The sequence below is a fragment of the Sciurus carolinensis genome, chromosome 2, assembly GCF_902686445.1.
Source record: "Sciurus carolinensis chromosome 2, mSciCar1.2, whole genome shotgun sequence".
Classification (NCBI taxonomy): Eukaryota; Metazoa; Chordata; class Mammalia; order Rodentia; family Sciuridae; genus Sciurus; species Sciurus carolinensis.
In genome coordinates, this window is record NC_062214.1 from 89,272,230 (window position 1) to 89,300,090 (window position 27,861).

The following is a 27,861-nucleotide window of genomic DNA, read 5'->3' on the forward strand; positions in this document are numbered from 1 at the left end:
AAAACTTACAATAGTATTTAGTTCTTTGTGTCTTTATTATCATTGAATACTTAAATATCTTCATTTATGCAACTTATAAAACAATTTTTAGGGCTTGGGTTGTGGCTCAGTGGTAGAGCACTTGCCTAGTATGTGTGGGACACTGGGTTCAATTCTTGGCACCACATACGAATAAATAAATACCCATTGACAACTGAGAAATGTTTTTAAAACATTTTTTAAAAAAAAAAAACTGTGCATAGTGGCACCTGTAATCCCACCAGCAGCTTGGGAGGCTGAGGCTGGAGAATTGTGAGTTCAAAGCCAGCCTCAGCAAAAGTGAGGTACCAAGCAACTCAGTGAAACCCTGTCTCTAAGTAAAGTACAAAATAGGGCTGGGGATGTAGCTCATTGGTCGAGTGCCCCTGAGTTCAATCCCCAGTACCCCCCACCACCAGAAAAAGAACAATTTTTAGCTTCCATTATCCTCTGAAGAACATTCAAATGCAATTTTAAAATTAACCACAAATAAAAATTGTTATAATTATTAACTGGTAGACTAGAATAATGTGTTTCATCATTTTAAAAGTTCAGAGAAATTATAAAGTGTTTTCTCTATAGTATCATTTCTTGAAGTTTAATTAGCTGGGTAATTTTTTGTCAGAAATAGTTGGAATGTAATTAAGCTATTATGTAGCACATACCTAAGGGAGACTGGCTGCCATCTTTGACATTAATTTTGAAAGAATTGCACGATATTTCATCACCAGCACTTAGCTCAGAATGACCAGTGTTTTTTTAGACCTTTGAACTGGAAATAAACTAGAAATATTGATGATTGTAAATCAGAAGACTTCATTTAGGTAACAGTTTTTTTGAGATAAAATTCATATACCATACTGTTTACCCAATTAAACAGTTCAGTGATTATATTGACAATGTTCTGTAGTTATCACTATAATAAATTTTAGAGAACTTTCATCACCCTAAAAAGAAACCCTATATCTGTTAGCAGTTAAACTCCTTCATTCCTGCCATCCTTACAGGAACACACACATACCCCACACCCCACACCCCTGTCCAACCCTGGGCAAGCAGTAGTCTACTTTCTTTCACAATAGATTTGCCCATTTTGGACATTTCATATAAACAAAATTATATGTGGCCTTTTTTAATTTCTGGCTTCTTTTCACTTCATGTTTCCAAGTTTCACCTGTGATGTAGCATGTAATATTACTTTATTCCCTTTTATTGCCAACTAATACTCTGGTATGTATATACAATATTGTATTGGTTCATCAGTTGGGAGTTTTTCACAGTTTGGGCTACTGTGAATGATGCTTTTATGAATATACACAAGTTTTTTGCTGATATATATTTCCATTTCTCCAAGAAAATCTTATTAGTTTTGCTTTGTTATAAAAGAATTGATCCAGTGAAACCAGTTGTTTAACATTATATAGGCAGACTACTGTTTGATTTACTGAGTTATTTACTTTTCCAGTCCAGTATTTTGTTACCATAAAGAATGTCTATTTATTGTTGTGATTTTTAATTTGCTTCGTATATGTGTAATTCACTACTTTGTATCTCTTGATTTCCTTTTGCTATTATTATTACAATAGCAAGGATGATCTATTTATAAATCCACATTTTAATATACTTACCTTAAGAGGTGGGCCTATTCGTCATAGTTTTTCTGATGATTACAATGGTAAATGTGCCATGTTTCAAAGACTTCCATGAAAATATTTGCTTTCAACCAAAACATCCCTTTTATTAATTGAATTCTTTATTTGGACATTATTATGAAGCAGATATTTTTACCTAAAATGAAGCAGGTTACTTTTCATTTTCCATATTAAATATAGTGCCAAAAGAATGAATGATTTTGAAACCTCTTAAAACTGCATTGTTCTCACAATAATGGGGGGAGGGAAGAAGAGAGTTCAGTAGATTAGACAAAGGGGCATGAATGGAAGGGAGGGTGGATGGGGATAGGAAAGACAGTAGAATAAATAGGACATAACTTTCCTATGTTCATATATGAATACAAGACTAGTGAAACTCTACATCATGTTCAACTACAAGAATGGAATCCTAAGTTATACTCCATGTATGTGTTATATGTCAAAATATACTCTATTATCATGTATATCTAAAAATAACAAATTTTTAAAAAGAAAAAAACTGTTTTGTTTTCATAGTGTGTTTGTAAAACTGGGTTTTCCCTCCATAAGAGTAACAATCACATTTATAGTTAAAACTATAATAACAAATTACACCTTAATCTCAAACTTTCCTCCATTATTTTAGATAATAAGGCATTTGGATTTTGAATTTTTTTAATATACATTTTTGTTTGGATTGACAGTGGTGGCAAGTTTTCAACTCTACTTCAGAATCTAGGCCCTGAAAATGCTGTAACACTACTGGTGTTTGCAGTAACCGAACATAAGATTCTCATCCATTCCTTACGACCTTCTGTGCTTACTAGTGTGACAGAAGCATTAGTGTCTGTGAGTATCAGTTTCTTACTGACAGTCAACTTAGCTGAAACTTAATTTATTCATACAACTTAAACTCTTTTAATGCTTAACTAAAATTTCAGAGAGTAATGAATATATATATATTTAGTTATAATTATTCATTGTCAAGCATTAGATTTTAGGTAATAACATTTAAAAGACTTTTTTTTGTGTGTTCTGTTAAATTATGCTTCAGCATCAAAAAGCTAAATATTCCTCTACCCTTTGTTTATCCAAGATGATTTTCCCTTTCCACTGGCCATGCCCATATGTTCCTCTCTGCCCACTGGCTTTAGCAGATGTCTTGAGTGCTCCATGTCCATTCATAGTAGGGATTGATTCAAGATACTTTGATCTCTATGATCCTCCACCAGATGTCAGTTGTGTTGACCTAGATACCAACACCATTTCTCAGTAAGTACATTTTAGTGCTTCTACACCTAATAATTTACAACTACATAGTATATGTATACAATTGTATATTTTATGATTGCTAAGTAGAATTATTTTGAGATATATTATTTTCTTTGTATTTGGGGTAATGACCATCTTTGAATTGACTCTTGTTTTGCTGCAAAAGAGTAGATTTAGGGTATTAGGAAGGTTTTATTGGAAAGAAAATATACATTTAATCCTCAGGCTTTAAATATTTAAGGAGCATTATAGTTTTGTTCTTATTTAAAAATTTAGCAGAACCGGGCTGCGTCTGTGGCTCAGCAGTGGAGCACTTGCTTTGCACATGAGAGGCACTGGGTTCGATCCTCAGCACAACATAAAAGTAAATAAAATTAAGGTATTGTGTCCATCTACAGCTAAAAATACTGAAAAAATTAGCATAAGGGAAATTGAGATTAGAAATAGAAAAAGTTTTATTTTCCTTTCTTCAAATGCGGATTGGTGAAATCACAAATTGAATTAAAATATTATTTCTTAATTAATAGTTCAGTCCTTTTTCTAATCTTCTAAAATACTATCAGAATTATAATTCATCATAAAAATAATGTAATATTTTAGAGTTTTAAAATAATTTTTAGCTCATATGTAATTTCATTACCTCTACACTCTAGGAATGTAAGGATATTTTACAAACTTCTGTCTTTTTAGTGGAATAATATTTAAGTTGTAACTATTGGACTGTATTTTTATAGGTTTTCATTGCTTCTTTGTATCCTATGTATCCTATATTTTCAGTTTAATTGTACTTAGGGTATTTAGGGAAGAGAAAATTGATACAACATTATAGCTACAAAATATGCTTAAAGTAACTATGAGTTAATCTGTAAGTAAAGCCCAAAAGCTAATATAGATTTTGCACTTAAATAAGCAGATGTGAAATAGATTTTTCTCTCTTATTTATTTATGTATGTATGTATGTTATCCCATTTCATTCTCTGAGATTGAACTCAGGACTGGCTGCATGTGATAAGCATGTGCTCTACTACTGAGCTGCACTCCCAGCCCCTCCATTTTTTTAATAAAAACTTTTCATCTGAAAGTCTTTTGATTTAATTCCAAAATTTCCTTTCCAACCCCCTAGTATTATGAATAGAACCCAGGCGTGCTCTACCACTGAGCTACTTTTCTAGTATAGTACTTCCCCTCTGTTTTTTCCTTTTATTTATTTATTTTTTTTCTGTTTTGAGACAGGATCTTACTAAGTTGCCAAGGCTGGCCTCGAAATTTTGGTTCCTCTGCCTTAGCCTCTCTGAATTACAAGCGTGTGCTTTCATACCCAGCTTAAGTTGCATGTGTAGCCTGTTATTCCATTTCATTCTCTGTACTTTATGAAGTAGTTTTTATTAAATCCTCTGACCAAATGAGTAAATCAGAGCTTAGATTTTTAATCATATAGTTTATTCAGTTAGAACTGTATTTTGAAACTTGATTGACTCCAAAACTGGTATTTCTTCCACTATTTTTTTTTTTTAGTAACTACATATGTAATAGTAGTCTTGTTATTATTATTATTATTATTTTTGGGGGTCCTGGGGATCGAACCCAGGGCCTTATGCTTACAAGGCAAGCACTCTACTGACTGAGCCATCTCCCCAGCCTGTAATAGTAGTCTTGAAATGGAAGTTACTGAATAAAAATGGAGAAGACTATCATACATAAAATCTTAGGTATTAGAGAAAAAACTCCTCCCAGTCTCCTCCCAGCCATATTTTAGAGTGACAGTATCAAGGGCAAGAGAAGAGAATTATGTAAGTAAATGATAATAAGTAGATATAATCAGGTAATATGAAGATATTTTGCACTTATTCCACAAACATGTTTTGAGTGTTTCCTTTTGCTAATAACTGAATGAAATGGCAAACCAAATATATTCCTTTATCTTAAATTGCTCTTAATCAAGTCTAGTGAGACAGACATGTATGCAGCAAATTCTAAGACACAGTAGGAGTGCTGTTTTGCAATTTCATCAAGATAGTGATACTAAGAATGTTCCTTAGTGTAATAAGATTCCATACTCTGGATCACATTATAAATGTAATAATACCTTCACAGTAGGACATCTGCCATTTATCCCTGCTTTATCTTTATTTTTACTCTCAGTTGTGAGAGAATAGGTGAATTTCAAAATAATCATTCTTTATCAGCTTAAACTTTCCCATTTACTCTTTTTTTCATTATTTAGTTTTCAAACTGATATTTGCCCTTTTGGTTCTGTGGCAAGTTTAGGAAACATTTTTAAAAAAGAAAAACTCAGCAAGTTTCACTACCTACCTTTACTAAGTTTTTATTTGGTGGTTATAATTTAAATAATTTATTTTTCTTCTCTTTTTGGTCTATATTTTTCAAGTTTTCTAAAATGAGTATTCATACCAGGTGTGGTGGCCTACAACTGTAAACCTAGCTACTCAAGAGACTGAGGCAGTAGGATTACAAATTTGAGTGCAAACTCAGCAATGTAGTAAGACACTGTCTCAAAAAATAAAAAGGGCTGGAGATGTAGCTCAGTGGTAGAATGCTGCTGGATTTGATCCCCAGGACTAGGAAAAAAGAAATGAGAAACTGTCTGTGGATGTAGCTCAGGGGTAGGAGCGCTTGCTTAGCATGCATGAGGAGGATTTTGATTCAATCCTCAGTGCCGCTAAATAAATAAATAAATAAATTTTAAAAAATAAACAAATAGGAAAAAAAAGATTCAGCAAATAAGTAGTAGAATCATTCAAAACTATAGTTAAGTCCAACACGTTTATGGTGCTCTGTACTCTTCTTTTCATTCCCCATATATGGTTTATAGAGAACGACTGTATTATAATAGCTGTAATAAAGGAAATTATGGGAGCCTATACTAAAAACAAAGATAACACTTTCTAGCAGATATCATATTTTAAAGTTATAAAAGTATTTTTAATATTATATTTTATTCAAGTAATTTAATATTATAGATTATTTCTTTTCTGAAAGACACAAAATCATCTTTACTTATAATTTCAAGAAATTGAGAAACTGCATATTTAAGTATACCAAAGTATTTTTGATAAGCTGTATGTATCATTAAGTTCATTGAAAGTTTTCTACAGTGCTTTTTCTCATAGTATATAAGAAAAAATCTTATTGGAAGATTTTTAAGTGTCTAAGCATTCTGATGTGAACATTAAAGACTAATGAGGACCACATTCAGCTTTGTGGTGGTTAGCGTGATTCCAACATAAGTGTAATATATTTGGCACCAAGATAATTACAAACATTTGAGCTATATTTAATAGAAGATTCAACCCTGTGTAAATTATAAATTAATTTTTATATTCAACATCTCAACCTACTCTGTAGGATTTTCCTCATTAACTTATTCTGTATGTGTTTTATATTTTTATTCAATGTGTTTTCTATTCTTTTTTATATACAACAAGTACACAACCGCCTACCGAAGTCTGTGTAACAAATATATTGTTGTTGTCATTTAATCTCAGAACTGGTGACAAGAAGAATGTAGCTTGGAAGATTCTTCCAAAGAAACCATGTAAAAATCTGATGAATACATTGAATAATTTGCACCAGCAGCTGGCAAAATGTAAGTGAATAACAATTAAAGGGTGTAATTTAATCTGGAAAAGGGAGTTGCTTTGCCTTATTTACAAAAGGATAATATTTTATCTAAGGCAAATGAGCACTAATGCAAAATTTGTTAGAAGCTGAATGGAAGATTTGTAAAGTTTAAATTTTATATCTACCAGATTTTCATAAAACCATCAGAATATTAAAATTCAAAAGGATATTAATGTGGTTATTTTCTTTAATTTTACTATTACTAAAATAACATGGAAAAAAGGTTTCAATGTGTATATTTTCTTTGTACTTAGAATAGAAAGTTAGTTTTGAAAATCCAAAATAAATAGTTTGAATTACATTTGAAAGTGATGATGATTTCAGCGGGATGAGGGCTAAGTCATATGTTTTCATCTTCAAGTGGCTCGTAATGCTGTGCTTCAAATAGCTTGAAGATAGAAGTTTGCCAAAAACGTGAAAAAATTCATAAAAATGAAAATCAGTGAGAATGTGAAATACTTTGGGGTAAAAAACTTTGTGTACGATTATATCTTGAAGAGCTGGGCACTGTGATGCACACCTGCAAATCCAGTGGCTAAAGCAAGAGGGTCACAAGTTCAAAGCCAGCCTCAGCAACTTAGCAAGAACCTGTCTCAAAAAAAAAAAAAAAAAAAAAAGGCTGGGTTTATGGCTCAATGGTTAAAGTGCCCCTATGTTCAATCCCCGGTACCCTCTCCCGGCAAAAATTGTATATATAATCATGAGAATCCAGAATTCAGCAATCTGATTGGGAGTGTTAAACTTTCTATTCTTCATCCAGTTTTGGTACTATAACCACAGCCCATTCAGGGTCCATAATTTAATACTTATTTTATGAAATGTGGTTGATAGTGACAGCAATATTTAAGGTTCTTATTTATTTATTATTGAAAATATAAACCTAGGAGATGGCCTACACTCTTGAGGGTTCAAGGTACTTATATTATAGTTGGAAAAAGACAGTGTTTACAAAGTAAATTTGATAGGATAGTTCTACAGTAACTCAAAAGTATTTGGAATATTAAAAAAATGACATCAAAAGCAACAAGATGTTATCTTGTGGAACAAAATGAAATGAGTTGCCTAACTAATTACTCTCTAAAAGTACTTGTACTTTTGAAAAGCTGAGCTGAGTGAAGTGGTGCATGCCTATGATCCCAGCAGCTCAGGAGGCTGAGGCAGGAGGAACGGGAAGTTCAGAGCCAGCCTTAGCAACTTAGTAAAGCCCTAAGCAACTCAGCAAGATCCTGTGGCTTGGGGGTGGGGTTAAGCACTACACCCCCAACCCTAGGTTCAATCCCCAGTACCAAAAAAAAAAAAAAAAAAAAAAAAAAAAAATGAATAAGAACTACAAAAATTCTCTAAGATGTTTAATTATTCCTCATGTTTAAAAAGATCTTTAAATTTTGAAGCCATCACATACATTTTTTCCTGACCCTTTGAGAATAGATGCCCATCACATCTGAATAGAATGTATTTCTTACCAGCAGGTACATTATTTTGTCACCTCAACATAAAATCAGGAAATTAGCATTGAGTATTACTACCATCCTAATCCTCAGATCACATTCAAGTTTTTCCAGTTTTTATCTTAGTTTTACATATAGCAGAAGGATCTGGTTCCAAATCAGGTGTTGTATTTAGTTTTAAGTATCTTCAGTATCCTTTTCTTTAAAACTATTCTTCAGACTGGAGTTGGTAGTGCATGCTACTATAATCCAAGTGATTCAGGAGGCTAAGGCAAGAGGATTCCAAGTTTTAAGCCAACCTTGGCAATTTAGTGAGACCCTGTCTCAAAATTTAAAAAGGGCTGGAGATGCAGCTCAGTGATAGTGTCCCTGGTTCAATCCTCAATGCTGCAAAAAATAAAAATAAATAAAAATGTTTAAAAACCCAATTCTTCAGAGGTTGGGACAGCTAGTGATAGAGCACTTGCCTACTATGCAGGAGGTCCTGGATTCCATCCCCACTACCAAAGAAACAAACAAGTTAAAACAGTTTTTCAGTTCCTTCTTCATTTTCTTGATACTTTTGAAAATATACTTACCATTAAAGGATGAGCTATGATGTGTGTTTGCCTGAGAGTCCTTGTGATAGATACGGTCTATCATATCTTTGACAGAAATGTCATAAAAGTGATGCTGCATTCCTCTCATTATGTTTATCAGGTTGTACACTATTTCGGTTTGTCCCATTATTGATGAAGATACTCCCTTGATTACTGGATTATGGTGATATCCACCAGGTTTCTCTACTGTAAAGTTATTACTTTAGTACCTATTGTCATAGCATTGAGCCTTTTAGAGAGACAAAGAGTTCTTTTTTTATATTTTAGTCCCTGGGTATTTATCCCACAGGCATATATGTTGAAAAACAAAAAGAAAGATAGGGAGGTCTATTAGATTTAACCCTGTTTCCAGTTGATATGGTTGGTATGATCTCTGTGTGTGTGTGTGTGTATGTGTGTGTGTGTGTGTATATAATATATTGTTATGTCAGAACATGAACTTTTTTTTCTGGTGATAAAAGGAAAAATTTTTGTTTAACCTGGATAAAATATACTCAAAAGAGCCCAAAAAAATGACAAGCTTTCTTAAGGTTTACATGTTATGAAGTTGTATAAATAAAGAGGTGAAATAATGTGAGCCTTTTGAAAACACAACAAGTTTACATTGGTACATTATGAGCATTGGTTTTGATAGTTTGGCGAAAACACTAACTGTGTGTGTTCACAGTGCAGCAGAGACCAAGAGATGATGGACTAATGGACTTAACAATGAATGACTATGATTTTAATTCTGGAAAGAGATTGCACATGATAGATTTGGAAATCCAGGAGGCATTTTTGTTTTTCATGGCCTCCATTTTAAAAGGTTACAGATCATACTTAAGGCCAATAACACAAGCCCCATCTGAGACAGCAACAGATGCAACCTCTCTTTTTGCCCTGCAAGGTGAGTGATTGCATAATCTTATAGCTTTCACATAATTGAGCTTAATCTTGTCATAATTCAGTTGCTCTCTAGATTAATAGTCTGTATTTATCAAGATACATCCTATTTTGCGGAATTTATGAATATCAGCTCTGGTGATCCTTTTCTGAAGGACTAGTTCTTTCTCTGGCATGTTTAATATAATCCTATTAGAAAGATATGCAGAAGAAACTATCTAAAAAGTACAGAGCCTCCTAAGCACTCCTAGTACTTCACTCTTTGTGTCACATGTGTGTTCAAATATTGATGCTTTCAGCTTTCAGGGTAGCCAGGCAATGTTGGAGAAGCAGAGGAACCCTTGGGATGGTTATTCCAGGCTTGTGTGCCCTCATTTGCTTTATTTCAGTTCCCATCACAAACATTACTTTCTGTCTGTGCCACAAAGTGAAAAAAAGGTTGGGAATCCCCAGGGTGCAGTTGGTATCACAGTACATATTTTATTTCTTTTGTAGTATTTGATATTTGAAAGAGAAATTCATTTAGTAAGTATATATTGAATGCCTCCAAATGCTAAGTACTGGTTATGTATTAGTATGCAAAAGAGACATGGCTGTTACTTCTATCACAGAGCTTATAGTCAAGAAGATAAGCAACTATAAAATAATATGAATGAAGAACTTCAGTTTCATAATTTTAAATTACAGAAGACCTTTCTGAAGAATTATTGTCTGAGCCCTAATCTCAGAGATGAGTAGAAATTTAGCCAGACAAAGGGAAGTTGAGAGTATTGAGTGTTTTAGGAAGACAGAATAGTTTATGCAAAGTCCTTGAGGCTGGAAAGAACTTGAGTTCAGGTCCAAGTGTAATAAAACATCATAAGGATATGGTGGAAGGTGGAATCAAGAAATAAACATTTACTCTGTTTTCAAGATGTAAGAGAAACATAAATGAATATAAGGATTATTACCACTTCTTTGAAAAAGCCACACACATAGATAGATAGATAGATACATACATACATACATACATACATACATAGAAAGCACATGCATGACAGCATACAGGTATACATAACATGCAAAGCATTTGGACCAAAGATGGAAATTTTAAAAATGCTTTTGGATTTACTAGTTTATGGGTAATCTTCAGGAAAGGGGGCAATAGAGATAATTTTGGATGGGAATTTGAAATATCTGGGTTCATGTTTCTTCCCTGTTGGTTTTCCTATTGCTTGCTGATTTTTTAGGTCATTTTTCTTATCAGGGATCTTTGTTTTTTTGTTAAATAGCTGGGAAGACTGGGGGTATCAATAACTTGGTTGATCAGGTTCCTGCCCACTCAAAAATCCTATGAATCTATAAATGATATATATTCTCACATTATATATTTATGTTGAACAGCTTTCTTAAGAAGCCGGGACCGATCACATCAAAAATTCTATAACATGATGACCAAAACACAAATGTTTATTCGCTTCATTGAAGAATGTTCTTTTGTCAGTGATAAAGATGCAAGCCTGGCATTTTTTGATGATTGTGTAGATAAAGTAAGTGTACATGTGCCCTAACTTATTTTGTGTGACTACTATAAATGTTATGAGTTATAGTTTCTATTTATAGCTTTTAACAAAATCTAAATTAATTCAGTTTCATAACTGACTGATTACCATGAAAGTTTTATTGACCTGCTAGACACTATAGAGTATACCTCTTAAAAGTATTTTACTAAATCACCAGTTTTAACAATCAGGTTTCTGTCCCTATCTGTGCACTTATAGACTGGATTTTTCTCCAGCCTGTGAACCTCCAACTTGATCATCCTTAATTTTTACCTCTTTTTGTCTGAGGTGGATGTTACATATTGAATATAGATGAGTCAGAGCTATTTACCTATCCATGCTGATGAGAGCTTAATCTTGTGAGAGAACAGTGACCCAGAGAGGGGTGTCTAACCCTGAATGTGACAAGGAATGGGGAGCAGCTTTCTCTGGGTGTCAGAGCCCAAGCTGGAGAATCACCGGACAGGCAGAATAGAGAATATATATACCAGGCAGTGGGGCAGACTGCTGCAGGGATCAGAACCCAAACAACTTAAACAAGAGAATAACATGGGGCAGGCACAGAAAATGAGACATCAGTTTGATCTGAATGAGGGAGGTGCTAGCATTGTGGGCATGGGATTTGTTAATAAGGAAGTGTCAAAGCCAAAGTAGGATGAAAAGGAGTGGCAGTGAAGATTGGAGTGTGTTACATATGGAAGGGATTGATCAAATAAGTAAATATTTTAAAGGTAATGAACTTTCTCACTGTTCAAGAAGTAATTTACAAATACAGAAGTAGAGAAAACTAGAATGAACTTTAAAGTGCTAGAACGGAATTGGAGGTTTAGTGTGGTATCATTGGTTTTCAATAATAAATGTAGAAATAATGATAGGTAAGTATAGATATAAGCATATGTGTCTATATGTATTGGTAAGTATTCTCTAGTCTGTACATTCAAAGGACCTGGAAGCAGTCACACCCCAATTGCAATTTATACCTGATTCATAGTGTTTGCATCAGTTATAAAATGCCATTCTCTACCAAAAGGAATCAGGACTCTTTGGAGAAATGGCTGGTCTCAAGTTTAAGGCAAGAAGTATACAAGATAAACCCTAAAATATCTTATATTTAAAAAATAAGGAGTTGCTCCAAGAATGATAGAGACATGATAAAACAAAACCAAACACAGAAGCCAATATGAAGGGATGGAACAATTTGAGCACCAAATGTTAATAGCAAGTTAGCCTAGTGAATAAAATAGGAAACCATGAGTCTATGCAGATATTGGTTGATCAATTGAAAATTTGATGAGAAGCAGGGTCTTGTATAGTTTCACAGTTCTTTTTCACAGAATACATAAATGATGACAAAGGGAGAAAGAGTAACCGTATAGTAGAAAAACCTGGCAGACAGCACTTTAAAATCAAGTGATCAAATAAACATCATCAGTAATGGGGTAAATATGCCTCATGTGTCCCTGATAGTTGGCAATGAGAATGCATTATCACCTCTACAATTTCCTCCCAAAGATGCATAACCTGTATAATCTCAAGGAAATAATCAGACAAACAAATTGAGACAATTCTGCAGGTACCTATTGTCGAATAGGTCAAGATTAAGGAAATAAAGGAAAAAATTGAGAATCTGTTTTAGAGTGAAATGAAGAGATTTTACAGCCCAATAAATGCAGTACATTACTCAGAACTGTAACACTAAGGATAATCAACAAAACTTGAATGATGTTCAAGGATTAGATAGTAATAATATGTAATATATTAGTGTTAATTTCCAGTCATAGTTATGTAGGGAGATACCTTTTTTTTGTTGAAGTACATATTAAGGTATTCAGGGGTGATGAGTAATTAGGTCAGCAACTTTTAATTCTCAAAGATTAAGAAAAAGCATCATTTGTACTATACTAAAAACTTTTCTATTAATTTATGATTAAATGCATGTAGTATTTGTGATCTTTTTGGGGGTGGTGGTTAACTGGGGATTGAACTCGGGCACTCAACCACTAGCCCAGTTTTGTATTTTATTTAGAGACAGGGTCTCACTGAGTGGCTTAGCACCTTGCTTTTACTGAGACTGGCTTTGAACTCAAAATCTTCCTGCCTTAGTCTCCTGAGCCATTCGGATTACAGGCATGTGCCACTGCACCCAGCTGTGTTTGTGATCTTATGCTGGTGATGATAGAAAAAAAGGAAGAAAGCAAAGCTTTATTGTATCTCAACAATTTATTTTAAATTATCTCAACAATTTACAAATGTAAGGCTATTTAAAGAAGCCCATAGCTTTTAAATTTATGTGACTATAAAAGAAAATCAGTGAATTTTTTGAGTACAACAGCTAAAATATTACTCATCTCTCAATATTCAGAAATCGGCTCAATTTTGAACTTAACGTGAAAATGTCCTTTAAGCACCATATATCTTATAGAAATGAGAATTATTTCTCTACGTTGGCAATCATGGTACTTAAATACCAACTATTATACGAGTTACTTTAGTCATTTACTTTTTTCTGTGTTATTTTATTGTTTGTATTTTAAAAAATATCGTGAGGAACTGGGTGCAGTGGTGTATGATTATAATCCCAGTGACTCAGGAGGCTGAGACAGAAGGATCTCAAGTTCAGAGCCAGCCTCATAAAATATAAAAAAGAGCTGGGGATGTATCTCAATGGTTAAGCACCCCTGGGTTCAATCCCTGGTACTACCAAAAAAAAAAAAAAAAAAGTCATGAGGAGACATAAATGTAACTGCCTACTCGTGGTATTTAGAGTAGTGTATAAACTAAAAAGTAGAAAATATTACAACTGTCTTTATATTTGGGTTTTATCCAGGTTCATAGATTAGTTCATTTGGTTTTATCATTCATGACTTAGAAATGTTCAGTTTTTAAATGATTTATGAATAGCAGAAACAGGTTCATAGCCTTGTCTACAATTTAGAACACTTGAGCAATGGGTGATATAAAATGGGTGATAATGTTTCTGGTACTGATAGTGAGTTAATAAGCTAACCGCACCAGAAATATCAACTCTAGTTCTTAAAATATGTTGAAATAGGAGAAGATGGATACACACCATTATCTGTTTAGAACCTAATTTATTTTCCTCTAGAAACACTGATATAATGATTTAATTCAGATGGTACAGGGGTGCAGTGTTGTGTGCTTTAAGTATGTATTAATTTTTTTTTTTGCATATGGAATGAAACTCTAAACCACTTTTTAGGACATGTAAAAATCAAATTTATTGAGTTATAAAATACAAACATCAAATATACTTTAAAGTGTATGTTTGGATGAGTTTTGACAAGTATATATTTCCACATAACCATGTCTCCAAAATATAGAACATTTTCATCACTGAACAAAAGGTTTAGTTGAGGGAAGATTTATTTTTTTTATTTGTAATTACCTATTTACAAACAGACTTTTGGAACCATGCTTTTTGTAAGTTAAGCTCTGCCTGTTAATTTTGTTTTTTTAAATATTTTTTTAGATGTTGATAGGCCTTTATTTTATTCATTTATTTTTATGTGGTGCTGAGAATTAAACCCAGTGCCTCATACCTGCTTGGCAAGTGTTCTACCACTGAGCCACAACCCCAGCCCCTGCCTGTTAATTTTGAGGAGATAATGTCCTACCTCCTTAACAGATTTGCTATTACAGTAGTATATCAAGAACTTATTTTTTAATATTTTAATCAAAATTTTAAGTTTGCCTTATGTAGTGCTTATGAAATTAAAAATTGGCAGAAATGGGAAGGTAAGTCTTTAAAAATAATTTCTCTGAATCCTGGCTTGTAGGAATAACTGATTTTATTTTATTTTTTTGCATATAAAGATATTTCTGACTAGCATTATTCATTAAGAATGTTTTCCCATATGGTGCTAGGTTTCCACTGGTCATACATATGTACTCATGGAGCTTCTGTTATGAACAATGGCATTTGTATAACAGTTGTTCCCTGTGCCAAACTAACTGAATCATACGGGACCAATTTAGTGATCAGAGTTTAGTATTCTGTAGCTAATAAATTTATTAATCTACATGGGAATACTGAGTTAGTTGTAGAAATCCAAATAAGGGCTTAGAAGAAAGAAATATTATATTCTTTTTTGACCCTTTAATGCATCTTGTTCATACGTTTTTCATCTAAACACATTGTAGTTGTCACATGGTTTTTTGAAATATTAATATGGTAAGATGTACAGAACTTATAATTTTGCTAGATACCTAGGGGCATCATTTCCTAAGGAACTCAGCTTAGTACAGATAATTAATACATTATGTGGTCTAGGATTTCTGTAGGTTACTACCATTTATGTTATGGGAGTCAGTACAGGAGATGATTAGAACAGTTTCTTTAAAAATATAAATTCTGAGGGCTGGGGATATAGCTCAGTTGGTACAGTGCTTGCCTCAAGGCCCTGGGTTCAAATCCCCAGCACCACCAAAAAAAAAAAAAAAATATATATATATATATATATATATATAAATTCTGAAAAGTCTCAAAAAGGAAACTTCTATTAAATGTATAAGCATTGTTTCTGGCATACTATTTTCCTAAAATGTTATTTACCTGTTCAAAGTCTCAATCCAACAAAAGATCATTTATGTATACTGGATTAACATTGTACTTAAGGGTTTTAATGATTAGTCAGAAAATAAAACTGAGAACACACTAAAACATTAAACATTAAAGTCACTGTATTTGCTTTATTATAATTCAAGAGAATTTTATTAGAAAAGGAAAATTATCACAAGACCTAAAATATAAACTTCAGATGTAGTTAGAGCAGACATTAATTATATTTTCAGTATTAAACAGAATTCCCTAAAATATAAGTAATTGTACAATAAGTTATTATTGCCTTTCATATTTTAATACCACAATAAGTGTGTAGCAAGCACAAAAAATTGGTGCTTTCTTTTTTAAGCTGCAAGGGTCTTCTGAAGATCAATCATACTTTAAGGATAATCATATATGAAGAGCTGGGTATGTAGTTCAGTGGGGGAGCACTTGTCTAGCATGTATGAGCCCTGGACTAAACCACCAGCACCGGGGGGTGGGGGAGAAGAATCATTTATGTAGAGATTATTCCTTAGTTGAATGACTCTGAGCTCATTTTTTAAGTGAACAAATCCTCTTACATCTGGCAGTTTAGCTATGGAAAATATTAAATATGCATTAACTGCCTAAGCCCATCTGTGATTAAGATTGAACAGAAATTAGATACATTCCTCTTTGATCTTAGCATATCCAAACAGAAAATATTTGACTGACTTTTAAAATCTGAATGCTTAATAGAAATAAGAAAAACAGTATATGAAAATTATTTGAGTTTCATTTATGACTAATTTAAGAACCATGTGTTCTTGTTCTTCCCATGATTATATTTTAAATCCTTACAATCTGTTCCTGTAAAATGGTGCTTAATTAAGGGTAGTTCTGTGTAATAAATAGTCTGGTTAGATTTTTCTTGGTTTTTGAAGCATTCCTTTGCAGTGTTTTCTGAGCATATTAATATCTTGTAGAAAAATATAAAGAGAATATGAAAATTATTTTAATTTTATCCTGAAGTGGGTGTTGGATTTCTTTTTCTCTCACTGGAGACAGATGTCACTGTGTTTTTCAAAAGAGAGATGTCCAACCGATAAATATAGGATTTATGGCATGGCTCTTTTTATAATGCTGAACTGGGATTTATTGTTACACAAGTAAAGGAAAAATATCCTTTACCAAGTTATTTAATTTATAGTGCAAAATTTTAATTTTAATAGACTGAAATACTGAAATATTAGAACAGTTATCCTGGACCCCAGACTTTTGCCACATTGGGTACTAACCTTTTTATTCTGGTCCATCTCTTCTATTTCATTATCATTGCTGGCCTTAATTATTACATTACTGCATTTCATCTGCATAAATATATCTGTGGGTATAAAGCATCTCATTTGGTCTTGGGTTTCCCATGGACACCATATCCTTCTAGGGATACCTGTGATTTTGAGTTAGCATTGACATGTTTCTAATGTTGTTTTTAAAAATTATGTCTGAGTTTCATAATAATGACCAAGGTATACTTCATTTTTATTGAAAGTTTTGTTTCTTATCTCTTAGTTGCATGATAATGGTCAAGGTACACTTCATTTTTATTGAAAGTTTGTTCCTTAACACTTTCATTAAATTGCTAAAGAAACAGGAAGTGTAGAAATTAAAAAGGAGAAAGAGCTCCATAAGCCCAGTATCCTAATGTAAAATCCATTTTGTATTTACTTCATTTTTTTCACATAATTGTTAATGTTTTCCCATTTTATACATAACTAATAAGCACATATTTTAAGAGTAAATTTTCATGTTTACCACCGTAAAAATGACATAGTTTAAAAAGTCATTAAATTCTGTTCCATTCCTTCCTATTGTTTTTAGTTCCCAAAAGCAGTCACTTCTCTTTCAGCTTTCTTCAGTCATTTACCTTAAGATTTCTAAATGTTTTTTATTGCTGCTCATAATTTCCTGTATTATCAATTAATATCCTATGAACTACCACCACAGTTCTTCCAATATAGTACATCATGAATTTTGGCCAAATAGTTATTCAGTGTTCTTATTACTGTCTTTTTGTATGTAATTGTAACTAGGCTATAATTAAATTGACTTTCATGTATAGATTTTTATTTTACCAAAAGTTAATAATTACTCTGTTTTTGTCTTGTATCTGTTAATAATTCATCTCTGAATTCTTGTTCAAAAGTGAAATTTCTATTTTTTAAAGACACCCAATAATCATTTGATTTTTTTTTTTTAATTCTTGCTGGAGTTTTCCATCCTCTCATTATAATCTGAACTGCTTGCTTGTTGATCTTTGATCTGGCATTTTTCTTCACCATTATTTTTGTTATTATATGACCTCTCTCTAGAGTAGTATGCCCTGATCTCTGGCTTCAATAACTACTTATCTTTTTTGTAATATATATTTCCTTAAATACATCTCCTGGTAACTTAGTGAGAAAAGGTAAAGGGGAAATTGTGTGTGTGTGTGTGTGTGTGTGTGTGTGTGTGTGTTCGCGCGCGCGGTACTAGGATTGAACACACAGGTGCTTTACCACTGAGCTACATCTCCAGCCTTCTTTTATTTTGAGATAGCGTCTTGCTAAGTTGCTGAGGCTGGCCTCAAACCTTTTATTCTCTTGCCTCAGACCCTTGAGTAGCTAGGTACAGTTGTGCACCAGAATAGTTTGAGTTGTAGATAGACACGATACCTTTATTTTATTAATTTTTATGTGGTGCTGAGGATCAAACCCAGTGCCCCACATGTGTGAGGCAAGTGCTCTACCACAGCCTCAGCCTGGATTAATTTTTTTTTAATTCAACAAATATGTATTGATCATCTATTACATATTGGCACCTTTTGTCGTTGTATTAGTTTTGTTTTAGTTGCTGGATATATAGCAATGATCAAAATAGATCCAAATCTTTTTCCTTATAAAGTTAACATCCTGTTGGTAAAGGCAGATAGATAAAAGACCAAATAAACACTTGAAATGAAAACTTGTTTGAAAGTTTACAACAGTGACAGGCAATGCCTTATGAAAAAGTGATTTACCCCAAAAGGCCAGGCAGCAAAACCAGTGGATCCCTCTGAGAAATAGCCTGTCAGGCAGTGGAAATAACATGTACAAAGATCCTGTAGTGGGAGTCTGCTTAATCTATTGGAGGAGGGAATGGCCAGGAAAATAGACTGGAGATGAGAGCAAGAGAAAGTGGGGAAGGAGGAAACAAATCCTTTTTAGGTAGCGGAAGAACTCTAATTAAAAAAATAATAATAATGATAATAACAACAAAGGATTCTTATTTACCAAGTACAAAACATATCTCCTGTTGCAGGGCTCAATAGGAGCCACCTTGACCGTAAAATAGGACTGTAACTGTCTCACAGGTTTGCCTCCAGGACCAACAAGCAATAGGTACCCAGGAGGAGTCCCCGCTGATTCTGCCAAATGGGCAACTCAGCCTGGGAGATAAGCCAGGCCTTTCCCAAGTAGACCACTCCCCACACATCACTGCCTTGGCTCCACTTCCTAGTCCTGCCTCTGCAGAAGTGTGGGCACAAACAAGTGAGATGGTGCAGATACTGACCCTGAGACCACCTGCATTAACATTTTGAAGTCGTTGTTGCATTGTCTTTTAGCTTATAGTGTTTACTGTTGGGAGAAAACTAATACCATCTTGATTTCTGATCTTTTATACTTGATGTCTCCTTATTTCTGTAAGTTTTCAAAATCAACATACCTTGTGTAGGATTTGTTTTTAATATATTTTAGTTGTAGATGGATGTCTTTATTTACTTATTTTTATGTGGTGCTGAGGATTGAACCCAGTGCTGTAGCATGTGCGAGGCAAGTGCTCTTACTGCTGAGTTACAGCCTCAGCCTGGATTTTTTTTTTCTTAATTGAATTGGATATGTGAGGGCTTTTTAATCTGCAAATTCATTTCCTTCTGTTCTGGGGAATTTTCTTATTTAATGTCTTTCCTTCATTGGTCTCTTTTTATGAAATAAATATTATTTTATATATTGGCCCTCCGGCCTAATCCTCTTAATTTTCTGTTTTCATCTTATTTTCTGTCAGTTCCACTTGCAGAGAGGTTTCTTCAGTTCTTATATGTCTTATATATAATTTCCATACATATTCACTGAGTGCTCCTATTTTAGGCTTCATCTTGTTCTTATTTCATGGGTGTAAGTTTATTCATTTTAGTTATTTTGAAGGTTTCTTCTCCCTATTTTGTCTCTGCCTCTTCTATGTACATTTTTATTTGTTTATTTTTGCTCTTTTTCAAGTTACTGTTTTCCTTGTTTCTTGGGATTTGTTTGGTAACCTTCACTTTGAAGAGGGAGTCAAAAGGACTCATTGAAGCTCTTTCTGGGAAGGCGGACTTGGGCCTCCTTTAGATGTGAGTTGATAATCATACCTTTACTCACCCATTTCATTGCATTGTAAGTGTAATTCTTCTTCTTTAGGCTAATTTGTTTCATAAAACTGTATCCTCTAGCATCAGGCCTGGAGAGTAGAAGCCTAATGGCTAGGGTTCTTAGCTAAATGAGAAGGATAACTCAGCTTTTCTTTTTGTGACATGTAGGCTTTTACTTACTTCACCTCCCTCATTTCCCCAGTGTTCTCAAATGTAAAATCCCTCTGGTTCACTCAGAAAATCTCAGCCAATTCTACTACCATTGGAGAGAGGTGGCATTCTAACTCTGTTCATTTGGGATGTGGATCTGGGAGTCCTTCCTTAAATGTAGGCTTGGAATTAACCCACCTGCACTCTCAACTTCAAGGGTGTCTGCCTCTATTCATTCCTGATCTTTCTGGGTCTCTAAGGGGCAAAATGGATTGCTTTTTGATATTTCTTCTCCTTCCAATCCCTGTTGCCAGATATGTGACCTTCAGTTTTCACAGGTCACATCAATGTACTGTGTAGTTTCTAAAGTGTTTTGAACTCCAGCTTTACTGTTGTCCCATTTTTAGTTCATTTTGTCTTTGTAGGTTTGTTTTCTCCCAATCTCCTTACTCTGATTTTGATGGGATTTCAAGATGTACTGAAGACAAACTACTGTGTTTAATTTGTCTTGTTCAAAGTCTGTATATCTTTACTGTTTTCATTTTTAATGACTATTTCTTTCAGTGAATTTACCATCCTTTATTGATTAACCTGGTTTTGACATGTAAATGACTTCTAGTTTATTGCTATTTCAATTGCATAAAAACAGTTTTTATGCTAATAGCTTTTTTACACAGTAAGTTATTTCCCACTCCCCCCTTTTTTTTAAAAATTGTACCAGTGATTGAACCCTGGGCCTTGTGCAGTCTAGACAAGACTCTGCTGCTAAGCTATATCCCCACCCTTTTTAAACTTTATTTTGAGATAGAGTCTTAATAAGTTGCCCAAACTGGCCTCCAACATGTGATCCTCTTGCCTCAACCTCCCAAATAGCAGAAATTAATAGGCATGTGCCACTAGGTCCAGCTTGGTTATTTTCTTAAAATAAGAGTACAGTGAGTATGTTTAGCATTTACTTTCTAAAAAAGACTACTAAGTTTGAGTACTAGCAGGGTATATGATTATTGAGCTTACTAAATGGATTGTATCATTGTTAGTTTCATCATATAAAAGTCTTGTTGACAAACTATAAAAGAAAGTTACCAGTTGGGTACAGTGACATACACCTGTAATGCCAGAGACAGGGAGGTTGAGGTAGGAGGAGCACAAGTTCAAGGCCAGCCTCAGCAACTTAGTAAGACCCTGTCTCAAAAAAAAAATAAAAAGGACTGGGCATGCTTCTGAGTTCCATCCCCAATACCACCACCAAAAAAAAAAAAAAAAAAAAAAAAAAAAAAAAAAAAGAAAGAAAAAGAAAAAAGAAAGAAAATTAAAGGTATCTTCTCTTATACTGATTAATTTTAAATATCCTTCAGTAGAATTAAAATACATGGTTGTTCTAAAAGCAACATATCCTGCCTTGTTTACATTTTTATTCTGAATATTTATTACTTTTGCATTTTTTAAAAATAATAAACATTAGTTTTATTTGGAAAATAAGCAGTAATATAAAGAAGAAAATTAATTGCTGGTAATACTATACACAGAGTGGTTAATGTTTCAGTAATTATGTATGTTTATGAGAAAAAGAATGCATAAATGCATAACATACATAATCACTCAAAAAATTAAGAATCATAATGTGTATATATATATATATATATGATTGATAGTCTTTTATTTTCATTTATGAATATTTTCTTTTCATTAATTTTAATTCTGATATGCCCTGATGTTGTATAGTTCACTCTATGTATGGACAATTAAAAATATCTTTTAATCCTGGAAGTTATAGTGTATAATGCAGTGAGTTTATAATCAACAATTTAAGTAAGTTTTGGGCTTTTGGGGTTGTTTTTTGTTTTTTTTTTTTTTGTTTTTTAGTACCAAAGATTGAATCCCAGGGTCACTTAACCACTGAACCACATCTCTAGTCGCTTTTTAAGTTATTTTATTTAGAGACGGGGTCTCACTGAGTTGCTGAGTGCCTTGCTAATCTGCTGAGGCTGAACTCTCTATCCTCGTGCCTCAGCCTCCCAAGTTGCTGGGATTTTAAGCATGCACCACCGTGCCTGGCTATGTAAGATTTTGAATATACTTCTTGTTAATAGAAAATTTTTTGGAACTTAACTTTTTTGGTATACTTTAAGATTTAATTTGTTGGGGATGGGGTTGTGACTCAGTGGTAGCGTGTTCGCCTAGCACATGTGAGGCCCTGGGTTCGATCCTCAGCACCACATAAAAATAAAATAAAGGTATTGCGTCCACCTACGATTAAAACAAAATATTTTTTAAAAAGATTTAATTTGTTAATAATTCTTCCAACTTACTCATTACTGGTATGGGGTATTAATTTTTTCTTACCAAATATAGTTCTGTGGATTGTATTTTGTCATATGTTTGACATATTTAAATTAACAACATTGTTCTGCCCTTTATGAGCTCTTATGGATCTGTAAAGCTTTTATTTTTTCTGTATAATATCTTGCAGTAAAGTAACTAGGAAACATGATATTATACTGAAGTGCTTTCAATATTGTGCCTAGGGTTTTTCAGTATAAATACTTGTACATACACTGAAAGAACTCAGGGAATTTTTTGTTAGATTTATAAAAATTAGAACCCACTCTCCTAACACACATGTATGTGCATTTAAAAAAATTCTTGAATATATTCTCATTAATAATACAAAACAACATATAAAACATACATTGGGGGCTGAGGTTGTAGCTCAGTGGCAGAGCACTTGCTTAGCATGTGTGAGGCACTGGGTTCAATTCCTCAGCACTGCATAAAAACAAATAAAAATATTCTGTCCAGTTATTATCCTTTGTGCATATATGATTACATGACTTGTCTAATTCTACATCATGTAAAACTAGATGAATGAGAAGTTATACCATTTACGTATGATATGTTCAAATGCATTCTACTGTCATGTATAACTAATTAGAACAAATAAAAATTTTTTCTAAAAAAGTATTCTGTCATCTACAAAAAAAAATTTTTAAATATATATATATACATTGGGACTTCTGGGTCCTATCCTGTCCTGTTTACCCCATGTCTGTCTTCTTCCCCATAGAGTAATCATTTTCTTAGTGTTCTTCTAGTACTTCCTTCTGTAGATATAAGCAAAATGAATATATGTTCTTATTTTTCCTTTTTTCTTACTCAAAAGATAGTATACTATATACAATTATTTCCACCTTGGTATTTTCACTTAATCTTCTTGGAACTCTTTCTATAGTGGTAGAGAACTTTTTTATTTTTAAATAGTTCTTTAGTGTATATTAGTGCAAATATTTTATTTAACCATTATCCTGTAGTTGAATGTGGTTTTTTTTAATATGTATTTTTTAAACTCATCCAGGTCGATATGGACAAAAGTGGTGAAGTACGACTTATAGAATTGGATGAATCTTTCAAAAGTGAACATACTGTTTTCGTGACACCACCTGAGATCCCACATCTACCCAATGGTGAAGAACCCCCTTTACAGTACAGGTATTCAAGAGGCAGAATGTTTGAGATTGAAAGAGAGAAGCAATCCATCATCTGTGACATAGCTTTCTAAGGACTGTGGTATTTTCAAAAATCCAAACTTTACAGATCCCTAATTTTTAGGTGGTAAGCAAGCTTATCCCACATCCATTATTAAGTTTTCAGGTATAGATGGAAAAAATATATAACTGCATAATATATACTTGGACAGCTCTCTAATTATGTTTACATAAGGATATTCATAAATACTGATTAAATTCATTGGACTCCCCTCACAGAAATGCAGCACTTCTATTATAGAATTTTGATTGTCATTTCTCACTAAAGCTGGCTTCCTCACTTTCATCCCCTTTTCATTCCATATATACACAGATTAATGTAACTTTGGTTTACAAAAAGATTAAATCTAATTTAGGGTCAATATTTATAGCCTCGATTTGTATGAAATGATTTTTAAGCTATTCATTTTTTCTTAAAGTCATAAAAATTCAGAATTATTAGGATTGATTATTGTTAATTTAGGAAATTTTATCTGATACTGCCAAGTGCTCCATATATAGATTTAAATAATGTATTGTCTGCCTTCAAGTCTAGTGGAGAGGAGAGAAAAATCCTAAGCACAGTAAAATGAGGCTATAAGAGAGGTAGATTTATTTTTTATTTTCTAGTGCTGTGTTTATTTTTACCTAAATTGTATTTCCCTTAAGATTTAAATTTTTTTAAAATTCTCTAATGCTTTCTTACTTCATTTAAAGCCTCTAAACCTTTTAATTTCATGTCTGTAATTCATTGAGTCACAGTTTATTATTTTCATTGAAAAAAATTTTCCTGATATCTTCACGTACAAATTAAATTCTTCATTTTATAGATGAAAAGTGGTGTGACGAATGTTTGTGAATGCAGATTAATTCATAGGCCATTTGATTTCTGCTTTTAATGATGTTGCTCATATCACTTTTTAAAGTATGTCTTTTGTCTGTTATTTAAAATATTTCTTATAATTTCTGTCTTCTTTCTAATGAAGATATTGCTCTTAGATCTCTTTTGTACTTTACACTGCTTAGTCTGCTTTTAGTATGTTTCATTAATACAACCTTGTTTTTCTTTCTGTGGTTTGATTTTAATTTTTAATTTAAATTTTACTTTCAGATTTGGCCCTTTAGTAAGATTACTTAACTTCAAAAGTTACCAGTTTTTAAAAGAGTGTATGTAATATTTTTCTTGAGACTATCAGTATGTTTGTTACAGGCACTAGAAAAACAATTGAAATGTATTTAATAAGCACAGTGGGGCCTCTTAATAAATGACATATTTTTTGTAAAATGATGAAGCATTTCCATAAGACAAAGAAAGTGGTCTTATTATCACACCGTGTAGATATAATGACTTTTTTAAAGGAACATGGTTTTCCCGAACTTTATTGCTGTTTTATTCCAACTCCACATTCTATCATTACTAATATTTTCATATTCTATGGAATTTTCCTGTAGTAATATATAATAGATATTATTTACAATCTTTTATTATTAGGTTTCTTCTTAATTAAAATCACATACCTTTAAGAATATTATAAAATAGGCTAAGTTTGTTACCTGGGATATTCCTTTCTTTTTTGCAAGTTTCTCCTAGTTGATGCCTTTTAAATATCCAGAACACGTTGCTCTAGCACCCTAATGTTCATCCAAAGCAATGACATTGATGGTTGTCTTGTTTGAAAGAATATTGATTTGGTGGGCCCTTTTCCAACCGTCACATTTTCTAGTATTTGCTGTCTCATCTTTTATTAAAAGTTTGAGTTATTTTGTAATTTGATGTCAAGTTCATTTAAATGTATTGCCCACCCCCAGATATACAGAGTCTGTATTTAACTATTACATTTCTGAATGTTATATTAAGAAAAGCAACATTAGCATTTACTATGCTAATAGCAAGATAGTTAAATTCTGAGATAGGAAGTTTTCTTAGCTTGTAACTATTGTGATCATCTATGTATGCTTGAAATTTTGTTTTTCTTTTCCAAAACAGCTATAATGGATTTCCAGTTCTTAAGAACAATTTATTTGAGAGACCTGAAGGATTTCTACAAACACGAAAGAGCAAATTGCCTTCAAAATCAAGTAGCCCCAGTAGCCCTTCTCCCATGTTCAGAAGAACAAAACAGGTGCTTTAAAATTTTTGTATTTTTCATGTAATCAAATATTAAATTTGACACTCATCCTCTCTTAATATACTTTACTACCATAAATAACTATTATTAGATTATAATGCTCCTTATGCACTATGAAGATACAGTAATCTGACTTCAGGAAATTAACCTGTTTATCTTCTCCTAGAAATTTATTTTGCATATTGTATGACACAAATTCAAGAGGAAACTTAGAAATAAATTAATTATTGACATATTTTGTTATGGAAATATTGTGTTCAGCATTCAGTTCAATAATTATGTCTGAGTGTATACATTTTTATGAGATTTTTGCATTTTTTTTCTAGGAAATTAAATCAGCCCATAAAATCGCCAAGAGGTATTCTTCTATCCCTCAGATGTGGTCTCGGTGCCTACTACGTCACTGTTATGGACTGTGGTTTATTTGTCTCCCAGCTTATGTGAAAGTATGTCATTCCAAAGTCAGAGCTCTGAAAACAGCGTATGATGTGCTAAAAAAAATGCATTCAAAGAAGATGGATCCTCCTGATGAGGTATCGATTATTCTTTATAAAATATATTATTCTAGATTTAGGTACATAAGTATCTTCATTTTTGTATACTTTTTACCTTGTGTTTCAGGTGTGCTACCGCATTCTTATGCAGCTCTGTGGACAGTATGATCAGCCAGTGCTTGCCGTTAGAGTGCTTTTTGAAATGCAGAAAGCTGGTATTGACCCCAATGCAATTACTTATGGTTACTATAATAAGGTAATCATTTTGATTTAATGGAGAAAATTATTTTTTGTAATGATAAGACCTTGATTTAATTACAGAAATAATTGATACAAGGGGGTTATTTGGCATTTATTTTAGAATTTCTAAAATAATTTTGTCAATCAAGTAATTTTTTGTTCTTCTCGTTACACAATCTACTTTAATATTCTTTCACTGGATTCTGAAGCCAATATATGTTCATTTATAAATACTATCTTACTAATTATTTTATTTTGTTGAATGAATAGGCTGTTTTGGAAAGTACCTGGCCTTCAAGAAGTCGTAGTGGCTATTTTCTTTGGACAAAAGTAAGAAATGTTATTTTAGGAGTAGCACAGTTCAAAAGAGCTCTAAAGAAACATGCACACTTATCACAAACAACCCTCTCAGGTAATTAAAGGTTCTTAAGGAATGTATGTACTTAATTTTCTTCAAAATTAATTGACTAGTTACATTTTATATTTTTAGAAATTTTGAATACTTTTTAAATATTGAACATTTTCTAGTTTATATTGCCATTTTAAGCAAATTCTCATACAAATTGACTATCCTTTATCCACAGTATTTAGGACTGTATTTGAGATTTTATACTTTCATTGGATTTTGGAATATTTGCCTACATATATAGATATGAGATATCTTTGAGGTGGGATCCAAGTCTAAATATGAAATTAATTTATGTTCCTTAACATAAGCATGTATGTATGTATATACCTTATACACACAGCCTGAAGGTAACTTTATATAGTATTTTTATTGTGCCTACATTTTGACTGGTCTATCACAAGAGATCAGTTGTAGAATTTTCCACTTGTGGTGTCCTGTCAGTACCTAAAATGTTTTGGATTTCAGGTTTTTGGATTAGGAAAACCCAACCTGTACTGGAGTACTCTTCCCATATAAAAAACACCAGGTTTCACTTTTTTTTCCCCTCAACTGTTATATTTATCAATCTTTGGAGGTCTTTGTTTTAGCATTCATTCATAATTCACTGTATGTTTCTTTATTATAGTTGTATTTGCTGGTTATATGGCACTTTTCATGTTTTTTATTACATTAGTAAATTTTCAGTTTGAACAGCAAACAATGTGTGTATTTTTGGTATCTCCTTGAGTAGTAAAATGCTATTAAATTGTGTTCTTAAGCAGATGGCAGTGACCTGGATGCTGTTAGTCATGGCAGCATGGATAGTGGTCATGGGACACACACTGTGGAGCAGGCACCTTTTAATACGGGTTTAATCAAAGTATATGCTACTGATGATAGATCTAGCACAGGTTTGTGTGTGCTTATGTATACATTT

The 27,861-nt window shown here is 32.8% G+C and overlaps 1 protein-coding gene across 9 annotated transcripts in view; it reads left to right on the forward strand.

The window, feature by feature from the left end:
* The window catches only part of Dennd4a (DENN domain containing 4A), a 115,469-nt gene that overhangs the window by 46,900 nt on the left and 40,708 nt on the right, over positions 1-27,861 (forward strand). For 5 of the 9 annotated variants that reach the window (XM_047541832.1, XM_047541833.1, XM_047541836.1 and 2 more), the window contains 11 exons: positions 2,354-2,498; positions 2,746-2,921; positions 6,428-6,528; positions 9,278-9,496; positions 10,876-11,021; positions 23,505-23,638; positions 25,661-25,796; positions 26,129-26,335; positions 26,424-26,552; positions 26,807-26,948; positions 27,704-27,835. In XM_047541832.1, the coding sequence (XP_047397788.1) occupies positions 2,354-2,498; positions 2,746-2,921; positions 6,428-6,528; positions 9,278-9,496; positions 10,876-11,021; positions 23,505-23,638; positions 25,661-25,796; positions 26,129-26,335; positions 26,424-26,552; positions 26,807-26,948; positions 27,704-27,835 (1,667 nt within the window). The remainder of the gene's footprint in view (positions 1-2,353; positions 2,499-2,745; positions 2,922-6,427; positions 6,529-9,277; positions 9,497-10,875; positions 11,022-23,504; positions 23,639-25,660; positions 25,797-26,128; positions 26,336-26,423; positions 26,553-26,806; positions 26,949-27,703; positions 27,836-27,861) is intronic. The other 4 variants (XM_047541837.1, XM_047541839.1, XM_047541840.1 and 1 more) reach the window with 2 other exon arrangements.